This window comes from Aquarana catesbeiana, linkage group LG01 (assembly GCF_042186555.1).
Source record: "Aquarana catesbeiana isolate 2022-GZ linkage group LG01, ASM4218655v1, whole genome shotgun sequence".
NCBI lineage: Eukaryota > Metazoa > Chordata > Amphibia > Anura > Ranidae > Aquarana > Aquarana catesbeiana.
In genome coordinates this window covers 673,602,200-673,623,925 of record NC_133324.1, presented here as the reverse complement: position 1 = coordinate 673,623,925, position 21,726 = coordinate 673,602,200, and the positions used below count along the sequence as shown (strand labels likewise).

Sequence of the window (21,726 nt, the reverse complement as noted above, 5' to 3'; positions counted from 1 at the left end):
ACTATTTATGTACTATTTATCCTGAATATCTCATTAGCTTTCATACTTTATTATGCACAACAGGAAAGCCTGGCTAGCTGCAGGGGCACCACCTCCATTACACTATGGGGTTGAGTTACTAAAGGAAAATAGCCTGTTCACTTTTGCAAGTACAGTTGCTCCAAAGCTTAGTAAACGAGGGAGAGCTCTGCTGACTATCATCGTCCAATTATGTGCAAGCAAAAATGCTGTTTTTTTATTTCCCTTGCATTTGATACCTCATTTACTAAGCTCTGGGGCAAATGCACTTGCAAAAGTGCACAATCTATTTGCCTTTGGTAAATAGACCCCTATCTGTTTAGTTTATATGAATTAAAGACAATGATATACATTTAGGTCCATATATATTTGGACACAGGCACAATTTTCATACTTTTGGCTCTGTGTGCCACCAGAATAAAATTAAAATGAAACAATCCAAATAAATTTAAAGTGCAGACTTTCAGCTTTAATTCAAGGGGTTGAACATAAATCTCAAGTACAAATTTTAGGAACTGCAACCATTTTTATACACAGTCCCCCCCCCCCCCTCATTTTTAGGGGCTCAAATGTAATTGGACAATTTGATATAATCATAAATAAAATGTTCATTTTTATATTTTGTTAAGAATCCTTTACTGGCAATGACTGCCTGAAGTCTGGAACCCATGGACATTACCAAAGACTGGGTTTCCTCCTTTCTGATGCTTTGTCAGGCTCTAACTGCAGCTGTATTCAGTTGTTCTTTGTTTGTTGGTCTTTCTGCCTTTAGTTTTGCCTTCAGCAAGTGAAATGCATGCTCAGTTGGGTTGAGATCAGGTGATTGACTCGGCCATTGCAGAATATTCCACTTATTTTCCTTCAAAAGCTCCTGGGTTACTTTTGCAGTGTGTTTTGGATCATTGTCCATCTGTTCTGTGAAGCGCCGTCCAATCAACTGTGCTGCATTTGGCTGAATCTGGGCTGAAAGTATATCTCTAAACACTGCAGAATTCATCCGGCTGTTTCTGTCTTCTGTCACATCATCAATAAACACCAATGACCCAGTCCCACTGGAAGCCATGCATGCCCATGCCATCACACTGCCTCCACAATGTTTTACAGATGACGTTGTGTGCTTTGGATCATGAACTGTTCCAAGCCCTCTCCACACTTTTATTTCCGTCTTTCTGGAACAGATTAATCTTAGTTTCATCCATCCAAAGAATGCTTTTCCAGAACTGGTCTGGCTTTTTTAGATTTTTTTTGGCAAAGTCTGATGTGGCTTTTCTATTCCTCTGGTTTATGAATGGTTTGCACCTGTGGTGAACCCTCTGTATTTGCTCTTGTGAAGTCTTCTCTTGATTGTAGACTTTAACAATGATACGTCCACCTGTTGGAGAGTGTCCTTCACTCAGGAATTTTTATGTTGCTGAGCTCCCCAATGTGTTCTTCTTTCCTCAGAATGTAAAAAACTGTTGATTTGGCCACTCCTAATGTTGCTGTTATCTCTCTGGTGGATTTGTTACCTTTTTGAAACCTTACAATGGCCTATTTCACTTGCATGGACAGCTCCTTTTAACGCATGAAGTAGGTTCACAGCAATAGATTCCAAATGCAAATACCACACTTCAGACCTTTTACCTGCTTAATTGATGAAGAAATAATGAATGAGTAGCCCACACCTGGCCATATAACAGCTTTTGATTCAATTGTCCAATTACTTTTGGTCCCTTGAAAAAGGGGGCTGGCTATTCTTAAGAGCTGTAATTCCTAAACCCTTCCTCCCATTTGGATGTACATACCCTCAAATTAAACCTGAGAGTGTGCACTTTTAGCCCATATCCATTATAAAACTATAGCTTGAATATGTTTTGGTAAAAACTAAAACTGTGCCTGTGTTCAAATATATATGGACCTAACTGTACATGTGAATCTATAAAAACTGCACTTAGTGCTAAAACCAAACTTCAAATATGTACACCTGCACTCAAAAAAGCATGAAAATACAAATGCTCAATCACACTTTAAGACAATGTCTATTGAGACGAAACATACATCGGGACGAGGCAGAGCCTGTGCTGTCATCACCCATGCCTGTCTGGAGCCGACACAAGTAGCGTTTAATAAGGTCTAATGCAGTTACTCTTCTGAATTTTTGTAAGTAGTTTACAGTTGCTTTTATAACAATTGATTGTATTTTCCCTACCTTAGTTTTACCACGGAGCAGGAAAGAGGACTGAATTGGAGTCTCATATTGGAATACTGCCTGTGTTTCAGATGCCATCAGATCCTTGAAGCAAGATCCAGGCAGCTTCATGCCTTGTTAGACCACCTATAATTTGGGGTCTAACTATCTGGTAAGAGGCTGTGGTTTTAGCAGTGGTGGGAGGACTGATTACACACCATTGGGTTTTAAGGACAAGATGGACAAAATTTTTTTTTTTTTACTGAACATTTATGTTTATGGACATTTCATTTATATGGAGTTTATAATTCTTTTCATGGGTCATTGTTGTGGTGATCACAATAATTTGCATTTAAGGAGTAACACTTGATTGAGATATTGGTTCATATTTGTTTATATTCACACAGCTGAACAATGACATATAGGTGTACATGTATAAATACCTTCCAAGAGTTTCATCCTGGTGTAGAAAAGAGATCCAGAAAGCCTTTCTCTGTTTTCCTTCTTTTTTAGGATCTTTTCCAAAGTGCACAAGAGTTTCCTGGGCTGTCCACAGCTCAGTTTTCTTTGAGAATTTCAAGAGCAAAGCATCTGCATAAAGTAACCAGACATGGTGCGTATTGTATAATATGTAAAATGAGGCCCGATGAGCACAGATATTAGCAGGGACTGGCCAAATTTTGATCAGTGTGTGGCAGGCCCAACTCAACTGAAGTCGATCAGTTGATTAACTTGTTGGTTAACTTGTTTGTGTGAATGGTGGAATCTGCCAGCCCACTGACTGAACGAAAAAAACACTAATAGTGTATGGCCAGCTTTATATTGATCCTCCATACTTAATTCTTATAATACTACACATGCATAGCAAAATTGTATCCAACCTAAAAGCTACGTTTGGAGAAAACTCAAAGGGTTAAATAACACTTATTTATTTTTTATATCAAAGGCTTTAGATCTGCTACAGCTCAGGGCTACACTTCCTTCGCTCTAGTTTCCATATTGTAAAATGCACCAAAAAATGAATAAATAATCTTACAGAGTATGACGGGGTTGATTTAACAAAGGCAAATAGACTGTGCACTGTGCAAGTGCAGTTGCTCCAGAGCATAGTAAATGAGCAGAAGCTCTGCTGACTTCCATCATGCAATCAAAAATGCTGTTTTATTATTTTCCTTGCACGTGATTGGGTCTTTGCAAAGTGAAGCTTTACCTCATTTACTAAGATCTGGAGCAACTGCACTTACAGAGTGCAATTGCACTTTGCAAAGTGCACAGTCCACTTGCCTTTAGTGTCTGTTGCAAAAGGGGCTTAAAATCGAATGTCCCTTCTACGCTCATACAGATAAACCAGGGCCAGTTTGATTTTAAGTCAGTTAACCTACAAGTATGTCTATGGGAAAACCACAGCTCTAGGAGGAAACTTATACAAACACCATGCTGACACCATGCATACTGCATCCTTTGTCAGAACTGGACCCAGGACCCTAGCAATTGCAGGTTGACAAACCTAGTGCAATGATTTCCCTATAGAAATTCCTTGGCTAAAAAAGAAGCTGGTGGGTGATTCGATCTGCTAGCATATACCTGAAATTACACAATTTGTTTGGGGTGGACTGAACTTTTAATTCTATGTCCTTTATTTAAAATCCACTGACCAATCCATCTCCAGTCACATAATAAAATACAGTATACATAATGTACTGTATGTTACTGTAGTATGTAGCCTCAACACAGGTAAATTAAAAAAAAAATTCTATACAATTTACAATGATACATATCTTGGCATAACAGGGATATCATTGCCACTGCTTTTTGTCTGTCTAATTACCAAGTTCTTCCTTTTCAAATAAACATGTCTATATGATTTATGCTTTGTACGTTGTTAAAAAAAAATTAAAGTGCTAGAGTTATGTTAAGTTATAGCACAAGATTCTACAAACGGGCATTGTTTTTATGTTTCTTTCCAGGTCCCTACCTTTACTTCCATTGCCAGTCTGTTTTTTAACACCAAATGAGCTTTGCAGCATTTTCAGGAAGAAGCTTAGGATTCCAATTGCTCCTCCTATAATCACTGCAGCATACATCATCAGAAAAGTAAGGACAGAAAGGAAACTTTCCTTATATTCCTCAACTCAACTTATTCATTAAACACAGTGGAACTTACAGGAAATCTGAAAGGAAAGCCCACCCAAATGTGATAAACCTATTATTGTTAGCATCTGAAAGGCTAAGTTACCCACTAGCTTCTGATTTCTCCTCCTACCCCTACAGGGAGGTATCACCCATAGTTCCCTGATCTGGTCCATACTTGATTGATGTCCTACACTTGCCATAGATGGGTAGAATACTGAATGAAAATTCAAAGGAAAAGAATGTTCTAGGAAAGTACATTCATATTTATAAGCATTAGTGGGGTCAAATCGATGTTTGTTTTTCCACAGAGAAAATTCAGAGAACAGGATGGAAAATGTTTCTTGAATGAACAGATTTCTCGCAGTATATGTAGTTTTTGTTCAGTAAAGTTCATTCATTCCAAAATCAAATGTTAAAAGTAAACAAAATCTTTTGAATGACATTCAAATTTCCTGAGAATTTTCCTAAGAAAAGACTTCCTAATTCTATCCAAAAAAATGGCCTTAGATATACGTCGATAAATTATTTCACTGTTAATCAGCTTTGGCAGACTGACACTTCTGGCTGGGCCAAAAAACTGTCAACTTTGATGTTCATTCTAAAGCCTCCTACACACGATCGGACTTTAAACAAACTTTTCCGTGGATTTCTGTCCAAAGGGCGTAGGACGTGAACTTGTATTGCATACACACGGCAGGACTTTTTAGGTAACAAACACGAACGTAGTGACGTTTCAACGTACTGACGACACTTCAAAAGAGGAAGTTCAATTCTCCGGCGACACCCTTTGGTCAACTTCTGTATTGTTTTCTGAGCTTTTGCATTGGTTCTGAGCATGCGTGTTTGTACTTTGGACTAAAGTCCGATGGTTTTGTGTACACACGATCGGACTAGCCGACGGAGGACTTTTGCTGCCGCCAAGTTTGTCTGTTCACACAGCCAACATTTGTCAGATGAAAACCGAAAAAGTTTGATGGAGCATACACACGGTCGGATGTTGCCTTAAGACAGCTAATTTGCATGTTTGTTGTCAAAAAGTCCGATTGTGTGTATGGGCCTTTACAATGAACTATGAACAATGAACAATAATAAATGTGAAAAATATGTATTTACTATAAATTCTTTTTTTCTAGTATTTGTGTAACTAAAACAGTTTTAGTTATGATGCCATCCCCTGTTTTTCTGTTGTTGGTTTACTATTCAAGCATTTAAGAAGTACAATATTTGCTATATTTACATATTTTTTGTAATGTATGTAATGCAATAAAGATTACACCTAATTAAAACATTTACTAGATTTAGACTATGTCTGATCCCTTTCATGAATTTTTTTACTAGGTGCTTTGAATGGACTATACCTGCCACTTTTTTTTATCAAATAAATAGATAAACATACACACCCTGGAGACAGAGACCTCCTCGCTATAACAGTACCTAGTATAGCATATATGACATTTATAACACTGATCCTAGCTTCAAGAACTACAAAACATCAATGATATATGTCTACCCAGGGGTCCAACAGTGTGAAATCTCTCTTTTCAGCATTTCTTCAAACAATACTGAAAGCAGCTGTTACTTATTAAATTGCGACTAAGATATAAATGGGACCTTTTTACCATTTTGTCAGAAGAACTAAAGATCAGATTATCACAAATTCAAGTAGACAATAGTACTGTTCTTTGTCGGTAAAAAAAAACCCATTGTGCCTCATGGAAAGCGGAACAAACGAATATACAAAAAAGTATCTAAATATTTGTCTTGGTGGAAAGTTCCAAAAGCATCTGTAAATCTTAATCTGGCAATATATTATACAATTTTCTTATTCAATTTCCTTTAGGATTTACCTTTACCTAGCGATGTAGTTTAAGGGCCTGCCTGATTGCATACAAATTGAAAGTGTTTAGGTTTGACCTCATATTATGTGGTTTTGGTAAATCTAAAAGAAAATTACACAACAAAATTGTATAACGTATGGCTAGCCCTTGGATTTTAGTATTCACCATAGTGATCACTATAATAAAGTAAGGCAGTACAAGGTACAACCATAACGTCTCAAGTGAAGTAACCACTGCCACCTTCATCTTTCCTTTGCTCCTCTGCCACTCTGTTTAGCTACTAGGGGCAAAAATATACTTCCTTCCCTCTCATGTGACAGCGCTGTTGGCTTGGTGATTAGCCGAGAACTTTGACGTTGATAGGGAGACAGTCCTCAAACAGTCCTCTGACCACAGTAACATGGAGCTTAAACGTGGCTTCTTTTCCTCACCCCTCATGGCTCAATGAAGCAGCAGTGGAGCAAAGAAAATGTGAATATGTGTTGTTGGGGAAGAGGGTTTTAAAGAAAAAGTTGTTGATTTTCCCCTCATGAGCAAAGTGTAGGATTGCTTTAAAGGTTAGGTGTACATTTCTTACAACTTTTACTAAATCCACTCTGCACAACCCCTATTTCCTAGCTGCTTACTTACCTTAGTTACAGAGCTGTGGCATCCACAAACTTGAAGGGGGGTGTATGATGGCTTTTTCAATCTAGTCAATGGTCACTCAGCACCCAGGCACAGCCAGTACTGAAAGGATTTCCCTCTGACACATGGGGCCAGCACTAGGGTAGGATGCATCTCTGCAACTAAGGTAAGTAAGCAGGTCACTGAAGGGGAGTTGTCCCAGTTTCAATATTTCGCAATAGTTGTTAGAAAGGTACCCTTGCCCTTAAAATAAACATGCTATAACAGTCTGTTATACATACAGGTATGTGTATAACATTTTTAAGTAATTTTTAACACTTATGCCCCGTACACACGGTCGGACTTTGTTCGGACATTCCGACAACAAAATCCTAGGATTTTTTCCGACGGATGTTGGCTCAAACTTGTCTTGCATACACACAGTCACACAAAGTTGTCGGAAAATCCGATCGTTCTATACGCGGTGACGTAAAACACGTACGTCGGGACTATAAACGGGGCAGTGGCCAATAGCTTTCATCTCTTTATTTATTCTGAGCATGCGTGGCACTTTGTCCGTCGGATTTGTGTACACACGATAGGAATTTCCGACAACGGATTTTGTTGTCGGAAAATTTTATCTCCTGCTCTCCAACTTTGTGTGTCGGAAAATCCGATGGAAAATGTCCGATGGAGCCCACACACGGTCGGAATTTCCGACAACACGCTCCGATCGGACATTTTCCATCGGAAAATCCGACCGTGTGTACGGGGCATTAGGCTAGCTTTGCTGTAGTGAAAAAAAAAAAAAATAATAATAATTTCTGATATATTGTCAGTGGTGGAATTACCAGGGTCGCAACAGTGCGACTGGGCCCTGGAATTCCGCCAGTGTGGGGGGCCCCAAGACCCCACACCTCCCCCTGTACCTCCGGCTGGCATCTAACTATACAGGGGAGGGGGCAGGAGGGGGGTTCGGCAGCTATGCCATATCCGCGGGATGTCTCCCCAGGGATGTCCCCCCAGCCAGCACAGTTTCAGGCACCAGATTCAGTGCACAATTTTTTTGCTCTGCTTGTACACTCTTACTGATACATGCTGGGGCAGAGGCTCCTCCCCTCTCCATTGTATACACTGAGACTCGGGAAGTGAACTATGCTTGCTGGAGGGACATTCCACGGATATCACAAGGAAGCATGTACAAGGGCTGCTGCTTCTTGCATTTAGACTTCTCATGTAACCTAAGCCTGACACTGGCCCCCACCTGTCAACTGTGACACTGGCCCTCCACCTGTGACACTGGCCCCCCATCTGTCACACTGGCCCCCCACCTGTAACACTGGCCCCGTCACACTGCCCCTTCTGTCATATTCACCCAACCTCCTGTCACACTACCCCGTCATACTGCGCCCCTCTTGTTACACAGCCCCTCTCCTTTCACAGTGCTCCCTCATTACACTGCGCCCCTCCTGTCACACTTCCCAGGTATCCTTTTCCTGTCACACTGCCCCCTCTTGTCACAATATCCTCCTGTCATACTGCCCCCTCCTGTCACACTGCCGCTTCTTGTCACACTGCCCCCCTTCTTTCACAGTGCCCCCTCTTATCACACTTAATCCCTCTGGTCACACTTTCCAGATACCCTTCTTTGGTCACACTGCCCCCCTCCTGTCAAAATACCCCATCATACTGCCCCGTCACACTGCCCCCCATCCTTTCACAATACCCCCCATCATACTATGGGTCAGGGGCCCTGAAGGTTATAGTTACACCTCTGTATATTGTAAGTGATATTCTTAGGTAATATGAAACACAGTTACTGAAAAATAAAACTTGAGACAAATGTCTCTCATTTATTATAATCAAAAGTATTAAAAAGAGGGTGCACTACTTTATATATAACTAATATCACCAGCAAGCCCTAATAGGTTAACTGTAAAAAATAGAGTGGATGTAGCTGGACAGAGGGTCAAAGTGTCCACTACACATTAATGTCCAACTTCTTAAACCTAAACATAGATAGCCGTGTATTTAACAGATTTGGTCACGATGCACTTTAGGTCAATGGAAAGATGCTTAATCAACTCTTAAACCTGAACAGAAAGGTTTACAGCCAGGGTTGGCAACCTGTCGATCGCTATCTACCAGTCGACTTCGAGTAGGTGACTGGTAGATCGCATGCTTGTCCCTGCCTTGCTGACCCGCAACTGGCAGAGCTGCTCAGGAAAGCCGCAAGTGGTGGGAACCTGTCAAAAGCTGACAAAGGTATCCCCCACCCCCGCAGCATGCCCTCTCCTTACGTGTGGCTGCTCTGTACACTGTCCTACCTACTACTGACCTCTGTACACTGCCCTACATCCTACTGACCTCTGCACACTGCCTTACCTACTACTGACGTTTGTACACTGACCTACCTACTATTGAGCCTTGTACACTGACCTACCTACTACTGACTTCTGTACACTGCCCGGCATCCTACTGGCCTCTACACACTGTCCTACCTACTACTGACCTCTGTACACTGCCCTACCTACTACTGACCTCTGTACACTGCAATACATCCTACTGACCTCTGTACACTGCCCTACCTACTACTGACCTCTGTACACTGCCCTACATCCTACTGACCTCTGTACACTGCCCTACCTACTACTGACCTCTGTACACTGCCCTACATCCTACTGACCTTCTGTACACTGCCCTACATCCTACTGACGTTTGTACACTGACCTACCTACTATTGAGCCCTGTACACTGACCTACCTACTACTTACCCTGGTCAGAACTCAGAGCAGATAGCCAGTCCTGAAACTAATCAAACAAGTCAGCCTGCTGTACCAGATGTTGAGAGGATGACCAATTACTCTCCAGTCATTGTGAATGAAAGTGAATGTCAAGTTTCTTACCGAAGCTAACTTTTTAAGGTAGGCTACATTTGTATTTTTTCAGTGACATTAGTTTTATTATATTTTCTAAGTTTTCTCCATTCTCCAAAAAAAAGGGCGCCGCACCCCAGAGACCTATGATCTCTTCCTTGTTGTCCAGGTAGATCTCCACCTCTCAAAGGTTGCCTAGCCCTGGTTTAAAGTATGCCTAAGTTCAATATAAATATATATATATATATATATATATATATATATATATATATATATATATATATATATATTAGTTTTGGATAGAGTAGGGAATGGTTTAAGCCCACACTGGTATTTTTTCTGTGCCCCATTGTGTATATTTCATTTTGATTCCTAAAACAGGAAGTTGGAGGCAATCACAACCAAACAATGGTCTTCATTGGGAGATTTCCCTTATCTTCCTGTTTTGGTGACAAGTGTAAACTTTTGGATTAGCTTTCAATTTCTGTGCTGCTAGTTACCAGGATAAATAAATGGAGTTAAATCTGAACCCCAGGTATGATCTTAATTGCATACTTACATTGGTCTTGCTTGCACCAATATAAGTATGCATATCTAATGCTTGAGGTAGTAGTTGCCGTTATGCACCTCAGGTGGTCACTCACTTGGCACTGATTGGATGAGCCATTTTCTGATTGGAGAGTTGGGGGTTGTATTTACTGAAAAACTTTCAGGGCATTTTGTGAATAGCAGTATTGTCAAGCAATGCCACTTGTCACAGGACCAGAAGATCTTGCCAATTTCTATAGTAGCACTGACTCCTTCATTGTACATTGATTTGCAACTTCCATAGCAGCTCCTCAGGTATGAGACATGCATACTTACATTGGTCCAAGCTAATATAAGTATGCAATTAAGGTTATACCTGGAATTCAGTTTTAATCAAAGTAAACAACAAAACATACCAATTGTTTCAACACTTCCAGACCCTATCCAAACATAAGAAAACATGTTTTTGATTTCAAAATAGTTCACTCTGTTAGGAATTTTATATCAGAAGTGCTCTTCTTGTATGCACAAACTTTAGCAACACAGTTGCATCCACAGAGCTTGTAAGAACAAAAAAGCTTGAGATATCAAATAGTAAGAAGCTCTGTGATTTTTGATGGAAACCCTCAGGTTAACAAACATAATTATTTAAAAAAAACTGATGTATTAACCTTTCCCCATTTTTAGTGGATATCTATCAGCAACATAGATATCTTCATAGCAAACACAAATAGAATATCAGTATATTAGGCCCAATTGGTTAGATTATGGATAATTTACAACAGGATCAAGTAAGCATTGTAACACTGTGTATAAAATTTTGAAATCACAAGCAGTTTGAAGTCTTACTCAAGTTTTCTAAATTGTAGGTTTAACAGGTCATCAAGTTGATGTAGTTTGCTTGCTAGAGAAATTTACAACTGATATAATAATACAAGAATCTAGTCACAGAAAGATTATCATATACGACATTCAGATGTGCGTACAATAAGGAGTGTTTGCACTTTACTTTTTTGCTTTTATAGAAAAGTTATTGCTATCAAAACATAAAATATGAAAAGAAAATAAAATAAATATACTTACTGTATGTTTTTTGAACATGCTTGAAGTTAAAAACTCCTGTATGTTCCAGCCTCTTTAGCAGCCATTCATGACTTACACCGGACAGGAGTTTTTCATAATCAGTGACATCTAAGGAACGGGCCTGGAGTTCCTGCTCTTTATGTTGTGCTTGCAGGATAACAAAAGAGCTTACACTTGAATTTAGAGATGAATGTGACCCGGAAAGACTACCTGAAAATGGACTAATTTTGCTCCAAGAGCTAGAGTCATGGCTGCTACTGAAGCTGATGTTGGCCTTACTGTCCACATCCTCTTTCACCTTGCCCTTTCCAGAAGAAGTTAGTGAACTGTTTAGACTGTTTTTCAGACTTAAAGGTGTTTTGTCAGCTGAACTTTCTACAGACCACTGACGGTTAAGGAACTGCATTTCCAAATTGTCTTCTGTAGCGAATGCCTTGCCTTCAGAAGAGGAAGCTAAGGATTTGTGGGTAAAAGCAGACTGACTTGAAGGCAACAAATCAGATTTTTGCATATCAATAGATACTTCATCTGTAGCAATATTTGTTTCATCTTCTAAGTCAATTCCAAAAATTAACCTATGTTCTGCAACATGGTCTGATACCTCTGTTGAATCTTTTTTTTTCTCTTTTATGTCAGTTTCATATGGTACCCTCTGTCTACCATGAATTTGCATAGAAGAGTGTACTCCATTGGGTAGATCATCTGTAGTATCTTGAGTTTCAACTTTTTGGTCAATGCCAGAGTGAATACTTGCCTTTTCAATAATACTTGATGGAACAGGAGATCCTGTCATAGCCTTTTGTATTACAGGTGGTGGATCATGTGTAGTATCTTCTGTTTCACCTTGTAAGTCGATCCCTGAATGAATACATGACCTTATGTTATCACCCGATGGACCTGGAGGTACAATTATAGTCTTTTGATTTCCAGAAGGTGCATCATCTGTAGTATCTTGTGTTTCACCTTCCAAGTCAATTCCATAATAATTTTTTGGCCCGGTAATAACACCTGAAGGACCTGGAAGTGCCATCATAGTCTTTTGTATTCCAGAGGGTGCATCATCTGTAGTTTCTTGTGTTTCACCTTCCATGTCAATTTTAGAATAAATATTCGACCCTGTATTAACACCTAATGGACCTGGAAGAACCATCATATGCTTTTGTATTCCAGAAGGTGCATCATCTGCAGTATCTTGTGTTTCACCCTTTAGGTCAATTTCAAAATACATATTTGGCCCTGAAGTACCTCCTGCAGATACCCCATGAGGCTTAAACATTTGTTGCTTCTCTGTTGGTTTATTGGTTTCGGCACCAATGGAAAGATCAACAAACTCAAAAGATTCATCTTCTGAATATGTACTAGACCCTTCAGCAGTGGATTTTCTACAGACATTGCTGCTGAGAGCTGATTTTTTTCCAGCAGTGACAATGTTGAGGCTTATTTGACTAGAATTGTTTTCCCCAGCAGATTTATTGTCTACTGGGTGACTCTGGGGATCAGTGACATTATCTTGAAGGGAAAGACCCTGCAAATGAATGTCAGCATCACATTTTTTTTCACCAAGAACATCACTGGAAGTAGAGGATGAACTGAGACTCACAACTTGATCACCCTCACTATTAGAAACATTAAGCTCCTTTTCATTCTGCTCTGGTATGCATTCCCAGCTAAAAGAAGAATTTGACAAACTGGAGCCCTGGCTACCACTATGTGAGCTACTTAATCGTTGCCTTCTTTCTTCATCAAAAGAATGACTCACAGCATCGGAATGTACAAGTTTTCTTCTTCTTACTGATTGGTCACTTAGTTGATCACTAGCTGTTTGTCTTGGGGAGCTGTCTGCGGTACTGATGGTGTCAATAGTCTTCAAGGCAGTTATACAAACTCCTGATTTCATTACATCCTCTTCTGTGGTGTGGCTTCTGCAAGCAACATCAAACACTTTGCACACCGAGATATGATGCTGAGAATGCATATCCAACAATTTTTGGAAGCTGACCTTTCCTGTGACAATTTTTTTTTTAATGCAGTCTCTGTAACTGTCGGGAACAAAAGATTGCTCATCTGATTTTGGGAATGGTTGCACTTTTAAATGTTCTTTAATAGCAGTTACAAGACACATGACATCACTGGCCAAGACTCCTTTGTCACGTTTGTCTGACAACATATTATATACTGCCAGTTTTTCCATGGCGTCTTTACAAAGTTGATTCACAATTTCATTTTGTCCAGCTTCACTATTAAGCCACTTGTGCACATTTGCAAGACAAAATGCTGACTTGACAAAGCTGTGCAGCTCCTGCTTACTTGTCACTTGGTCTCCTTTTTTTTTGGTGAGGAGACCAATTTCAAAAGACTCTTTTGCCTCCAAGAAATAGTAAGACTTTTTCTCCACTGGACACTCGTTGGACAAACAATAGGATAACAAGCATGCACCGCGGATATTCTAAGTAGATAAAAAAGAGACCAAGAAATATGACTTAATAAATAAAATCTACAAATAATCAGTACCTTTACTTTAGAGCATTATGCCATGTGTTAGGAATCAAATAACAATATTATCAGGAAGTATGTTAAGACTAAAGAACACTTCCCCTCTGTTATGGAGATGAGAATAGGAATCCTAGGGTGGTCCTAGGGTGGCAACTCTGCTCCTCGATAGACAAACTACAGTGAGTGTATCCAGGATGACAGGTCATGTGTTACTGGCAGGAATAACAGAACAGCAAGTGTGTTATTGGCGGGATCAACAGGTGGCTATAAAGGGAACAAAGACACAAAGACATAAAAAGTATAGCCAATGGCCACCACATTAAGGGCTGGTATGCTGCAATATATTACATTTTCGTTCTTGGGTTTAGATACACTTTGATGGGGTTTTGCTATAATTCTACTAAATGTAAGTTATGAGGAAGGCAAAGCACATAGGACATCAAATGTATATGCTAATAGCTGTTTAATAGATATAATAATAGCTGCTGACTGAAAATAGACTATACTGTTTAAGAAAACATAAGACTTATTCAATATATGTTTATGAATTATCTGAGCTCATATGTTCCTGCAGAATTGTCAGTATGGACTGGGTGGTTATTTTTCCACCTAGTTTCTGGCTGTATTTAGGAGGTGAATGAGAAGGGAATTCTATTAACATATTAGGGAGTGGATTAAAATGGAGAAGGAAGGCTGACTAGCATCACATAAGGTTATTCTTGAAAGTTTGGTAATTAACCTATTTATATCTTTTCAATAGTTTTGCAAAAGTGGATATAAAACAGTGTCCCTTTATCACTACTGCATCTCCAACACATAGGGGGAACATTTTATTAGAACGCACAGGCACCGTATAAAATCTCGTTCGTTCATATAAGGCACAGTGGGAGGGATTTAGTAAAACTGGAGAGTGCAAAATCTGGAGCAGCTCTGCATAGAATCAACCAATCAACTTCCTGGTTTTATTGTCAAAGCTTAATTGAACAAGCTGAAGGTGTAAGCTTATTGGCTACCATGTACAGCTGCACCAGATTCTGAGTGATCCAGTTTTAGTAAATTTGTGTTTTTAGCGTAACCACTTCAGCCCCAGAAGAATTTACCCTCTTCCTGACCAAGCCATTTTTTGCGATACGGCACTGCGTCACTTTAGCTGACAATTGCGCAGTCATGCGACGTTGTTACCCAAACAAAATTTATATCCTTTTTCCCCACAAATAGAGTATTTGATCACCTCTGCGGTTTTTATTTTTTTGCACTATAAACAAAAAAAGAGCGAAAATTAAAAAAAAAAAAAAACACAATATTTTGTACTTTCTGCTATAATAAATATCCCAAAAAAAACAAAAAAAAAAAAACCTAATTTCTTCATCAGTTTAGGCTGATATGTTTTCTTCTACATATTTTTGGTTAAAAAAAATTCGCAATAAGCGTATATTGATTGGTTTATGCAAAAGTTATAACGTCTACAAAATAGGGGATATATTTTTACTAGTAGTGGTGGTGATCAGTGATATTTATCGTGACTGTGACATTGCGGTGGACACATCGGACACTTTTGACACCTTTTTGGGACCATTGACATTTATACAGCAATCAGCGCTAAAAAATAGCCACTGATTACTGTGTAAATGTCATTGTCAGGGAAGGGGTTAACACTAGGGGGCGATCAAGGGGTTAACTGTGTTCCCTAGGTGTGTTCTAACCGTAGGGGGGATGGGACTGACTAGAGGAGGAGACCGATCGGTGTTCATATTTAGTATGAGCACATGATCGGTCTCCTCTCCCCTGAGAGAACCGGCGGGCACATGCATCGGCTCCAGGGACCTACTGCGGACGTACAGCTATGACAGTTCGCGCAGGTTGGGAAAGGGTTAATGGTTCATGAACATCTGATAAATGGATACTGCACCAGATATACAGTATGTTATCCAGAAGAGCACTTTTCCTCTCCCTGAATCAGTCCATATCAGAAAGTATGCTATAAACTCTAAACTTATGTCATATGAGCAACATTAAGCTTTATGTGTGCAGTCAAACATTATGCCAGTGTGATTTTACTATTACCCAGTCTGCTTTCTCCAAACAAAAAAACAGATAAGCAATCGCTTAAACTAACAAAAATGTTTCTTACTTTTTGGATAGCGTGAACAAGGGTTAGAAACTCTGCAAGGATTTTCATTTCTATCCCCACCTAGAAAGATGTTCACTCACTTATTCTCCCGCTGACATAAAGTGGGGAGTTGGAAAATGAGGAAATGATGGGAAATACCTTTAAGGCTCACACCATGGATGGGAAACCAAACATGCATGCTTTTTGCATGTTTCTCCACATTGCATTTAGTGTAGACCATTAAAATAAATTACCAATAAACACGAACGATAACTGCCTCTCAAATTTTAAAAGTCACAGCGCACCAAACTGCATGACACTGCAGCACTATGGAGTTGATTTAATAAAACTAGAGAGTTCAAAATCTGGTGCAGCTCTGCATAAAAGCCAATTAGTTTCCAAGTTAAAAGCCGATTGACTACCATGCACAGCTGCACCAGGTTTTACACTCTACAGTTTTAGTAAATCAACCCCTATGCATGTTGGTGTGCATGAATGCAAGAGGCATGGGAGGCCATTAGGAAATAATGGTACCACAGAATGCCTGCAAAGGGGCTGCGCGTTTTTATGTATTGTGGGAAAGCCCGCAATTTTGCCTGTGTTCACACAGCACATTGCTGCGAACATAGTCTAATAGGATACAGACTGCAAAGAAAGCAGTAGAATGGGGAAGGGTTCAAATTTTTGTGGGGCTTTCTCCTGTTTGTGTCCTCCTATCCCAGTGACCTCCATTTCCATAATTCCTTGTTTTGGTGCCAAAGGCATAATAACTAAGAGGGACTTTCCCCAGTGGAGCCACAGACAGTAATAAAAACACGGAACTCTTCCTCACTTTATCCAAATTTAAAAAAATGTATGCTGGATTTGGGTTTCAATGTTAGTTTTAGGGTGGCCATACAGAAGAAGGCCTGTCATTTGTTAGACTGAAAGAAGAAATATCTGCCTGTGTAATTGTCATGACTGCTACACTGTTATACACATACCACTAATTTGCCAAAGAGAGAAAAAAATGCAATGTACAAAACACGATGTATAAAATAAATAGCATAAAATCTTTAGTGACTTGTATATTTTATATACAGTATATACCAAATTGGTGAGCACGAAGAGCGGTGTGTACAAAATAAAGGTCGCTGCCATCTTACAAGCTTCTGCTGCTGATAATAGTCGGTGATCAAATTCTTCTAGTAGAGTCTGTCAATATAACAACAGAATAAAAAACTTATATCAGAATTTTTAGGAGCAAGGCATATACTTCTCTGTGTCTTGTTTAAAAGATCAGCTAAGTTTTATTAGCATTTATTCCAACTTCAGAAACTGAATGATCGAATAGCTCTGATTTTAGAAATATAGAATTTTATTTAGACTGGTGACATAATTAGCAATTCTGGTTCAATAAATGCTTAAATATACATGCAAAACGCATATTAGTGGGCTCATTCGCTTGACAATTCATAGGCTGGCCAGCCAGACCATACCAGACTTTTATTAGAATAAATAAAAGGTCCAATTTACACTGTTGTATTCTGATGCACCGCACAGTAATGAGTTATGCACATTGGTGTGATGCACTGTTTTCTGTGAAGTGCTGTGTTGCGAATGTCAAATAAAGTCAAATTAATTGGCTGTCATAACACAATGTACAGCATAATTCACTTTGACACAACACACCAGACCAGAAACTTGTGACTGTTTTATATTAGAGCTCACCATGTATGAAGACTACCAGAGTGCTCTAGAATGTTACTGTGGAGTTTGACAAGCACTGTTGGGTGCCTGCACCAACATGCCAATACCTCTTTACATACCAGCACATGTGTTGCTCCTAAATGTACACAACTGTAACTGTTTGACCTTGTTGTGACGCTACCTAGGTATACTTTACCTCTTCAAAATTTGGGAGCTTAAGAGGGGAATGCCAGATACAAACGAATAGAAGGTTCACTTTTAAAACAATCAAGATTTTGTGCATCAAGTGGTCAACTGAATGGTAAGAATAACCACATGAACTAAAATAGTAACTTTCTCCTAAGATGGTTAATTAACAAACATAATTATCAGTAAAATGTATAATGCTTACTTTTCCACACGAAACCAACATTTATTTGTTGAAAAACCTATTTTCATATACATTTTATTTCATGAAGTATTATCAGTTATCACCATCCTAAAAGCTGGTGTTATTTTAAGGGGAGAGAATCAGTGTGGTAATCTTGTGAACTGACTTTACATTAATTACATACATTTTTTCATAAGGGCCAACCAACTAAATTATACTGACAGTGATAGAATAGCACTAGTAGTGATAAAATACCACTACATAAAGAGCAAACCAACTAAATAGTGTTTTGTATCTTTGTGAACTGAGATCTCGGAATTATGAGATAAATAAGGAGTGGTATCAATAACAGTCGAGCAAAAAAAAAAAAAAAAAAAAAGTTTTGAGACACTTAAGACAAAGAGCTCAGTTCACTAAAGGATATTGCATGCGGTATTTGGGTCAAGTGACACATTTTTCCCAAATATCGCATATGATACTGAAACTGTCAATTCACTATCCCTTTATGCGGTATTTACCTCAAAAAGCAAAACCGCTGAGTAACTACCGCATGAAACAGCGTTAAAGTAAATTCACAAAAGGAAAAAAAATCAATGAATGCATGCGTTAAATAAACAGTAGTCCAGGCATGTGATAGTTAGAGAATGTAGTTCATTTTACCTGTTTGCCAAGGAGCTGGCATCCTTAACAACCAGGAAATAACTGGTTGTTAAGGAGCCAGCAGCTGCTGCATCCTTAATAACTAAGACTCGATGATGGTTGATGACTTCACAAGAGGGCAGGGTCCCAGGGGGCTTTTTTTTTTTTAAATAAAGGACTTGTCAAAAACTGTCTCTGTGTTTTTTTTTTTTTTTTACTTAGCCCATTTTTCTGGTGACGAAGTAGGAGTGCTATGTACCCTATATACTCATTCACATGGGGGGGGGACAGGCAGGATCTGGGGGCCCCCTTGCTAACTGGGCTTCCAGATTCTGATAAATCCCCTCCCCCCTCCACAATCCTCCTTAACATGGGGACAAGGTGCTTTGGGGGGAGGGGGAATCCCCCACAAACTACCACCCATGTTGAGGGTATGTGGCCTGGTATAGTATGAGGAGGGGGCGCTCACTAGTTCCCCCACCTTTCCTGGCCTGCCGGGCTGCATGCTCAGATAAGAGTCTGGTATGGATTTTTAAGGGACCCCCATTCCATTAAAAAAAAAAATTGTGTGGGGTCCCCCCTCAAAATCCATACCAGACCTTTATCCCACTTGAAAGCAGATGAGTTATAGTTGTTATGGTTGCGGCAGGTGCCGGCTCTTCACTACTAAAATACTGCATCACCTAAAGAAATAATGCATGCCGTGTTTTAGTAGTGTTTTTGTGAATTGCAAAAAATAAAAATGTTGAAAAACGCTATGAGCTATTTTACCGCTGATCTTAAAGCAGTAAATACCGCTTAATGAATTGAGCCCAAAGTTACATGTTTTCCTTGGCATGCTAAAGATTTTTTGGGGAAAATTGATTTAATACCAATTACTCATTTATGTAACACTGCTGACTTGCATTAGATGTATTGTAGTAACAAATAAGTCTTGCAGTAGGGCATATTTTATGTTGGTTGCTAAACCATTTGTTCCAACCCAATACGCATCTTTGGTTTTAGCTACAAATAGACCCGGATTGGTTAGACTACATAAAACTGTATTATGTTAAAACATACAAGGTATAAGGTAAAATTAATAGGCGTAATACATACTAATCCAACATGGTTATTTTTCTTGAACCTCTGATAGTCATCTTCATTCATGGATATAAAAATGTCTGCTAAAACACCAAGAGATGTTGCAATTCCCTAAAGACAAAAATTAAAAACAAGTAAACTATCTTTTTATCCCTTTTATACTAAGAAATCAGAACACATTTTTCATTATATAGTACCAAACCAAAGTTGCACATCTCTTCTGTATCGTTAAACAGTTGAAAGTCAGACCAAGTGGATTGTGAGTGATCTGCTTCTTTAGTACATATTGCTTTAAGGAAGGGATGGGTTTTATACTGCCACTGCAAAGAGAAGGATTAGACTTTCCTTGTGCCTCTGAGTCATCTATTCTAGGCTCTAATAATTGATCAATTACTTAAAACAGTAATTAGTGGCCTTCATTACTAAGCAAGCTAAAACTTCCTCATCGCATCTCGTTATCAGAGTAAAGAGCAAAGAGCCGTATGATTGCACCAGATTCTGCTCTGTCATTAAATCATTTGCTTTTGTGTTTCACTGGAAAGCTATCACTTTAGTTATTTAACAATATATGATTACAGAGATTGAAGGAACACACCAGACTACTCCCACCTGTCTGATGTTATACCATAAAAGCAAGTGTGATTTCATGGGGTACAACAGCATCCTTGATGTCACCAATAAAAGACAGCTTATAATAGACATAAGGAGGATCTACCTTTTTGTCAGGTACAGGGAGTTCAAAATATCCAACAATGGAAGTCCAGATGAGCTCAGCTGCCTCATACCACATCCCTATAGTCCATGAAAAACAATACTCTAATTACTTACAAGCACACAGCATACATGAGCAATTGTAAATGCATAAAGAATTGTCTTTTTTGTGTCTTTATTAATTAGTAATACTTCTTTATGGCAAAGTAATGATGGCAATTTCGACTTCTTTAGACTTGACTGAAAAATATTTCCAGAAGTTTAAACCTTTCCCAATAAATGAATCCAATAGAAGATGTACAAATATCAATGACTGAGATAGTTAATACAGTTCCACCGCATCCATGTGCTTCTCCTCATTATAGTATGACCCTTTCTACAGTCCTATTTGGGTATTTGCTTTTCAGCTCAAGTGTGGGTATGGCCAAAATTGCCAGTGCTCTAGCCATACGACAGATGGCCCAAGTTTTTGGCTATGATGGTATATGATATAGACAGCACACATGCGGTTTACTGCTAGTACAAAATATTACAAAACACTGCGTCTATCACAATCTATTGAAAGCACAAAATGAGCAATCGAACATCAAACAAAGATATGGGGTGTACACTGCTGGGACCTTCTACCTAGAGTACCAAGATCTTATAAATCTACTTCACTTCACTCCAACTCACTTTTAGATATCCATTTTTGTTGCCCCGATTTCCTGATGTTATCCACAAAGTAAAACACCACAAGATGTTTAATTTGTGTAAATCAGAATGATCTTACTCTGTCCATAACCAATCAGGTATTATGGAAATCTGCTGCTCATATGCAATAAATAAAGCAATTAAAATGGGATCCATATGTGTTGTTCCCCAAAACAGAGAAAACAAACAGTCCATCATTGAGGGACAGAAAAAAATCATTGAGATCGCTTTAAATAGTTTTTTTTTAGGATCAAATGATTTTCTTTTCATAGATGTTGGGCTGTTTGCTGTCTATAAAAACAAAAGGATAACGAGCACTATACCGATGTAGGGAACTGTCACCGTAGTTACATCACCATATGCATACCGAGTCTGCAATCATTGGAATATAGGTACTTCCTTTCCCCCAATCATCTCAATAAAGGATACTATCAAAACTTTACTGAGGTTCAAAATACAGTTCACATTGCTAACTCACATTTCTGTAATACAGAGTCCTTCAGCTGCAAGTTCTCACACTACAATCTAGAGCTGGTATCCTTTATTGAGATGTTTGCTTTCTATGTCTCGGTATATTGTAGGATAACATTATGCTTATTGCTAGTTGAGCTGCGTTATTTTTTTATATTTAGGGGCTGACTGAACTGCCCTATGACTAGATTATGCTTTATTTCTAGATGATGATGAAA

General features: G+C 38.9%; 1 protein-coding gene across 13 annotated transcripts in view; it reads right to left on the bottom strand.

Annotated features, from left to right (window-relative positions):
* Positions 1 to 21,726, bottom strand: part of ALPK1 (alpha kinase 1) — a 189,649-nt gene that overhangs the window by 9,068 nt on the left and 158,855 nt on the right. For all 13 annotated transcript variants that reach the window (XM_073602555.1, XM_073602591.1, XM_073602601.1 and 10 more), the window contains 5 exons: positions 20,349 to 20,425; positions 19,649 to 19,744; positions 16,942 to 17,046; positions 11,250 to 13,695; positions 2,629 to 2,776 (listed from right to left, as the gene is read on the bottom strand). In XM_073602555.1, coding sequence (XP_073458656.1) covers positions 2,629 to 2,776; positions 11,250 to 13,695; positions 16,942 to 17,046; positions 19,649 to 19,744; positions 20,349 to 20,425 — 2,872 coding nt within the window. The remainder of the gene's footprint in view (positions 1 to 2,628; positions 2,777 to 11,249; positions 13,696 to 16,941; positions 17,047 to 19,648; positions 19,745 to 20,348; positions 20,426 to 21,726) is intronic.